This window comes from Coregonus lavaretus (assembly GCF_964263955.1).
Source record: "Coregonus lavaretus genome assembly, chromosome: 33".
NCBI lineage: Eukaryota > Metazoa > Chordata > Actinopteri > Salmoniformes > Salmonidae > Coregonus > Coregonus lavaretus.
Window position 1 is genome coordinate 18821858 of NC_140020.1, and position 7253 is coordinate 18829110.

A 7253-nucleotide genomic window follows, 5' to 3' on the forward strand; every position below is an offset into this window, starting at 1 on the left:
AGAGCGCTTTGCCTCTGCTCAGTGGGCTGTAACTACTTGATTTCCGATGTAGCCTTCAACACGCATGCTTAAAAAATAAACCATTCACAAAAACATATATAAGAGGCTGTTCGTGCAACTGCTTTACAGATCTATGGTGATATTTCAAGTTCACATGGCTAGTTAGTGGGATAGCCTTGTATTAGTGGCACTGGCACCAGTATATAAATGTTTGAGTCAGTGTGAGAGAAAATTGTCTGTTTTACCAAGAAGTCAGGGTCCACAGTTCAAAGAACGCATTGTACTATACATAAACATCACAGGAGGTTGCTGAGGGGAGGACGGCTGATAATAATGGCTGGAATGGGGTGAATGGTATCAAACACATGGGAACCATCTGGCCTTAATGGAACAATCTGGCCTTAATGACTATGTACTCTTATCTCCACCTGGCACAGCCAGAAGAGGACTGGCCATCTCACAGAGCCTGGTTCCTATCTAGGTTTCTTCCTAGGTTCCTGCCTTTCTAGGGAGTTTTTCCTAGCCACCGTGCTTCTGCATTGCTTGCTGTTTGGGGTTTTAGGCTGGATTTCTGTATAAGCACTTTGTGACATCTGCTGATGTAAAAAGTACTTTATAAATACATTTGATTGATTGATTATTGAATGTGTTCCATCCATTACTATGAGCCTGTCCTCCCCAATTAAGGTGCCACCAGCCACCTGTGATAAACATTGTCATGTAGGAAATATATTCAAGACTACACAAAATATTATTGGGGGTTTTTTAGAGGAAGAGAGCGCTTGTTATTGTTTTTCGCTTTGTACTCCACTCCACTAGGTGGCAGAATGAGCAAGGCTGGAGAGTCGGCCGACGCTAGTCGGACGGAAAAAATATGGCGGAAGCAGATGATGAAGTGGATTCTGAATCTAATGGCGGTATAATCAAGGAGAATTTGAATATTGTCCAAAAGAATGGAAAACGGAGCAAAGTAGAGTACAATGATGAGAATGTTCCTTCGTATCTTGTAGGAGTACGGTTTGTAAATGAGGAGCAACTGATCGAGTTTTAAGTTCCTCGGCGAACATATCACTGACAAACTGAAATGGTCCACCCACATAGACAGTGTGGTGAAGAAGGCGCAACAGTGTCTCTTCAACCTCAGGAGGCTGAATAAATTTGGCCTGTCACCTAAAACCCTCACAAACTTTTACAGATGCACAATTGAGAGCATCCTGTCGGGCTGTATCACCGCCTGTTACGGCAACTGCACAGCCCGCAACCGCAGGGCTCTCCAGAGGGTGGTGCGGTCTGCACAATGCATCACCAGGGGCAAATTACCTGCCCTCCAGGACACCGACAGCACCCGATGTCACAGGAAGGCCAAAAAGATAATCAAGGAGTACTACCACCCGAGCCACTGCCTGTTCACCCCGCTCGGCGAGGACAGTACAGATGCATCAAAGCTGGGACCGAGAGACTGAAAAACAACTTCTATCTCAAGGCCATCAGACTGTTAAACAGCCATCACTAGCTGCTGCCTACATACAGACTTGAAAATCACTGACTACTTTAATAAATGAAACACTAGTCACTTTAATAATGGCACTTTAATGTTTACATATCTTGCATTACCCATTTCATATGTATATACTGTATTCTATACTATCTATTGCATCTTAGACTATGCCACTCTGATAATTATAATGACATTGCTCATCCATATATTGATATATTCTTATTCCATTCCTTTACTTAGATTTGTGTGTATTAGGTTTTTGTTGTAGAACTGTTAGATATTACTTGCTAGATATTGCTGCACTGTCGGAACTAGAAGCACAAGCATTTCGCTACACTCGCAATAACATCTGCTAACCATGTGTATGTGACCAATACATTTGATTTGATTTCAATTACCAATCTTGAGGAATCCATTTGAGATATCGAAACTGGTGGAGAGCATGCTGGGTAGAGTGAAGGATGTGAGGATCACGAGAAACGTGTGTTGCGTCTCACCCGATTTGATAAGTTTGAAGTGTCGTATGTGTCTCTTAGGAACAGGGCACCCCTCAAGGGGGTTATATCTGGAGTCTCGTGGGAAGTAGATGTTCAAGAGATGAAACATATTCCTGGAGTGATTGATGCACGTCGGATGAATCGTGTGGTGAATGAAGAAAAAGTGTTATTTTGTTTTTGATATGGCGTCTCTCCCTACTCAAGTGCCGTTAGGGTATATTAACTACAGAGTCAGAGCATTTATCCCAAGACCAATGCAGTTTGATCATTGTGAAGCTTTTGGTCATGTTTCATGTGTTTGCCAAGATGTCCAAATAGTGGAAAAGATCATATTATGTGTTATAAAAGTGATGAAAATGTGACATGTTGCAATTGTGGTGGGAACCATGAAGCCAAGTATTTCAAATGCCCCACAAGGGTGAAAGAGAATGAGGTGGCCAAAGTCAGGGCTATCCAGAGCATATCATATGCAGCAGCTGTTAAAAGGGTTGAGGGTTTGAATGGTGCACTTGAAGAGTCCATGGTGGTGGATAGGCCTTCACTGCAGGCTGCAGGGGTTGCCTTTCACCAGCAGGATCCTGACATTTTAAAGGTTAAGAAGGTGGACTTTGTGGCCTTTATAGCTATGGTGATAAATGGCACTGCCAAGGTAGAGAGAAGGTCCAGGAAGATAGAAATCATTGTGGAAGCGGCAGAGCGGTTCCTGGAGCTGAAAGATTTATTGGGGAAGGAGTTACATGGAATATTGTCACAAGTAGTACCACCCTCTCAGGCCCTAGAGCCTGAGAAAGGAGATATGGAGAATTGAAAGAAGTGGGAGTTTGTTTTGTTTTGTCAATGTACTATTTTTATTTGGGTGGATTAAGTTAGTTTCCCTATCACGTATGGATATTTTTTTTTTACTTGTTTTGGTTTCAACCCGTCCAGTTGGCGGCGGCAATACACCTTTTTGGGTTGTAGTCCGCCATAAAACCCAAAGAAGAAGAAGAAGAAGGAGGCTGTGGATTCTTTGATGACGTAATTTGACTGCGCCGGCGTACCTTTTCACTCACACATCGGACTTCGTGATGGCAGAGCAGGTTTCTGAGTACGTATTTGTTTACATGTTGATCTAAGTCCATCCTTTGCTAAATTTATAATTTTCAAAAAATGTCAATGGCATAAATGTATAATTAGACTAATAGGGTTCCGTCAAGCCATGTATTTGTATGATTTGTCTGAAAGATGCTCAGTACAGAGAGCTAGATAATTGGTTCTGTTTCACATGGGTATGACGTTACATTAGACATAACTACGCCAACTTAAATAATGACATTTTAATGTTTCGACACAAGTAACACGAAACATAATCTGCTATCAAATAATTATATAACGTGACCAGAATGCCATAGCTAAATTTGTATTATTTTGGTTTGCCTTCAAAGGTAGGGCATGGCTGGCTAGCTAACTAACCAAGTTTACTTGCAAGCTAGGTAACTTCATTTCACTCATGAATCAGATCCGTGTCATGGTTTTTGTTGCAGATGGATATGGGAATAATCTTGTCAATAGTTCGGTGTGCTTTGGCCTTATCGCACCATTGTATTCTTTGTATGATATGAGTGTTGATGAGATGTCTTGTGTTTAGAGTGAAGAGGGTGATAAAGTTGGTTCCTGAGAACCTTCTGAAGAAGAGGAAGGCCTACCAAGCCATCAAAGCCACTGAGGCCAAACGTGCACTTCTAGAGAAGAGAAAGGTAACCAACTATGCGGGGCCAATGTTTTACCATGGTGGCCTTTTAATCATTTACCTATGATTGTTTTGATTTTTATAAAGTTGTAGGCCATCAACAAGTGTAAATGTGTTCATTCAGGTATCTAAAGGGAAACCCTTGAAGTTCAAGCGCTTGGAGGACTTCCTGAAGGAGAGCCATAGAAAGCATCGCGATGAGACCCGTATCAGGAGAGCAGATCACAGACCAGCTCCAGCCATGCCCCCTGCAAAGAACAGACTGGCCTTCGCTGTCCGCATCAGAGAGTGAGTGGCTGAAATCTGTAGTTACATGATGTGATTGTATAAGTGGTGCAAATAAAGCTGTGCAAATCTTGCCTGACTATTCTATACTCACAATGGAGCGTAAGTGGCTATGCAGTCACAATCATCTGGAATTACAGTATTCCATCAGCTCATCTTTAGTGGTCTGGATGAATATCGAGGTAACGTTTATATCTGTCTCTCTGTGCAGGATCAAAGGAGTCAGTCCCAGAGTTCAGAAGGTGATCCAGATGTTACGCCTGAGAAAGATCTTCAGCGGTGCCTTTGTCAAAGTTAACAAGACTTCTATGGGCATGTTGAAAATGGTTGGGCCTTATGTGGCATGGGGGTAAGTGAGAATGGGGGTCAGACTTTGGGGACCTAGGGACTGAACAGAAAATCTACTTCATGTATTGAGATTAATCCACCCTGATGTATATAATCAACTAGTTGGACAATGTATTGTAATAACTATGGCAAATGATTCAAATTAAACAGGTTTCCCAACTTGAAGTCAGTTCGTGAACTGATCTTGAAAAGAGGACAGGCCAAGATTAACAAGCGAAGGGTTGCTCTCACAGACAACACACTCATTGAGCAGCATATGGGTAAGGATCACAATTAATAATATGTATTTGTTCATCAGCGTGTGGAGTTACAAGTTTTGGTACATTTTGTATGTGCATGTCAAATTAGTCATGTAGAAAAGTTGTCATGCAGATAATTTACCACAGTGATTTTAATTGAGATACAGGTACATTACAATGTTTACATCATCTCCTCTCAGGCAAGTATGGGATCATCTGTCTGGAGGACTTGATCCATGAGATCTACTCTGTGGGGAAGAACTTCCGGGTGGTCAGCAACTTCATATGGCCGTTCAAGCTGTCTGTGGCTCGTCATGCTGCCAGGGACAAGGCAGGTCTTCTGAAGGACATAGGCAACCCAGGACCTAGAGGGACGGACATTAACTCGATAATCAGGCAGCTCAACTGAGGCTACACAAGACACTTTCATGTCAGACTTTTCTTGGAGCCAATGATGAACCTTTTTTGTTTGTCATAGCCTACTCATTGGTGGTTCTTTAATTCATTTATTTTCATGTCAATACTCTGAATTAGCCAGTCTGGCATGAGAAAAGAGATACCTTACAGATTCATAAGGATTTAATTCATCTTCATCTCAGAATTTATAATAATAAATAATAATATGCCATTTAGCAGACGCTTTTATCCAAAGCGACTTACAGTCATGCGTGCATACATTTTTGTGTATGGGTGGTCCCAGGAATCGAACCCACTACCTTGGCGTTACAAGCGCCGTGCTCTACCAGCTGAGCTACAGAGGACCACTTTATACTGGACCTGATCAGAATTGAACACCTGGACAGACAGTGCCCCTCTGGACTATGTTGTGATTAGACGGCAGTTATTGACCCTCCCTTTGTTGAAACATTTGTATTCTCAGTATGTTGCCACCTCTGCAGTTGCAATAAGGCCATTCTATGGAGATGCTAACAGCATCACTACTTTTCCCCTCTGGTTTTCAGAGGGATGTCATTATGCTTACTATGTATGTGAGATTACAATACTTTGTTTATTTATCAATAAACTGAAACAACAATTGCTTTGTACTTTGGAGTGCAGCAAATGTTGCCACATGATTTGAAATGTCTAGCAATTTATCAATTGTAGCAAATATTCTCTGGAGGCCAGTCTGCAGGATCAAAGGAGTCAGTCCCAGAGTTCAGAAGGTGATCCAGATGTTATGACTGAGAAAGTGTACATGGTTAGGCCTGATGGGATTGGCCATTGCCTGTCCAATGACTTAGCACCAAGTGTAGTAGTTGAGGGGGTGGGTAGCAGCTGCATTAGTGTATATAATGTTTTTTCTGCCACTGGCTGCGCAATGTCACAATCAATTTAGCTAGAAGTGACTCATCCAGCCCAGTGGAGGGGGGAGAGACCTGGGAAGCTGCAATGGAGGGACACGACACAAGCTATTTGTGGCAGCAACATTTACACTGAAAAAAAATATAAACGCAACAATTTTACTGAGTTACAGTTCATATAAGGAATTGAAATTAATTATTTCACATGCCTGGGCAGGGGCACAGCCATGAGTGGGCCTGGTAGGGCATAGGCCCACCCACTGTGGTGCCAGGCCCAGCCAATCGGAATTAGTTTTTCCCCACAAAAGGCCTTTATTACAGACAGAAATACTCCTCAGTTTCATTAGCTGTCCGGGTGACTGGTCTCAGACAATCCTGCAGGTGAATAAGCTGGATGTGGAGGTCCTGGGCTGGCGTGATTACATGTGGTCGGTGGGACATACTGCCAAATTCTCTAAAACGAAATTGGAGGCAGCTTATGGTAGAAAAATTCACATTCAATTATCTGGCAACCACTCTGGTGGACATTCCTTCAGTCAGCATGCCAATTGCACGCTCCTTCAAAACATGACACATCTGTGGCATTGTGTTGTGTGACAAAACTGCACATTTTAGAGTGGCCTTTTATTGTCCCCAGCACAAGGTGCACATATGTAATGATCATGCTGTTTAATCAGCTTCTTGATATGCCACACCTGTCAGGTGGATGGATTATCTTGGCAAACAGTAAAAGGGGGTGGGGTACACATCAATACAGATGGTCTGCATCATATCAGGGTGCTCTGGTCCGATATTTGCATATCAAAGTGGGCAGGGAAATCAATCACTGCTGTACCTTTGAGAAATGAAGATTGCATAACACATTGGGCATAATGACACACTGAAGATGGCATGAAGCCCTATCCATCCACAACTTCTGTCTGGCGTGATATACCGTCATGATGCTGGAGTAAAATAAATATATATATTTGGTGAATTCATGTGTGTCCTGTATGATCAATGATTTTTAAGGTAAATATGAAATTGGTGGTAACTGGTAAACATTTGTGGACCTCCAAATAAGCCTTCTCTGCTATTATTCAAGCTGATGAACATTATTTGTGATGGAAGACTATTATTAGCAGTAGTTGCCGCATGTTAGTAGTGTGTGAAACAAGCAAGCTGTCAAGGAAAATGGGCGGTTCGTATCGCTGGTATATGACCTCGGTCTCCTCCATAGCTAGCCGAATGAAAAGAGACGCACGCTTCTGATCATGGTGAGATGTTTATTTACTCCTTACAAATCAGCAATGTACAAGCCGATGTATGTGGATTTGACGTTTAACAAGCCATCGTGATCATGACACGGTCTTG

The 7253-nt window shown here is 42.4% G+C and overlaps 1 protein-coding gene across 1 annotated transcript; it reads left to right on the forward strand.

Annotated features, from left to right (window-relative positions):
* Window positions 1–3021: 3021 nt before the first annotated feature.
* LOC311108117 (large ribosomal subunit protein uL30-like) lies at window positions 3022–5634 on the forward strand. The gene is made up of 6 exons (XM_084150754.1): window positions 3022–3082; window positions 3623–3731; window positions 3849–4012; window positions 4221–4358; window positions 4508–4617; window positions 4797–5634. Exons 1-6 carry the CDS (start codon window positions 3063–3065, stop codon window positions 5003–5005), a joined length of 750 nt encoding a protein of 249 aa, XP_084006880.1. The 5' UTR covers window positions 3022–3062; the 3' UTR covers window positions 5006–5634.
* Window positions 5635–7253: the final 1619 nt, after the last annotated feature.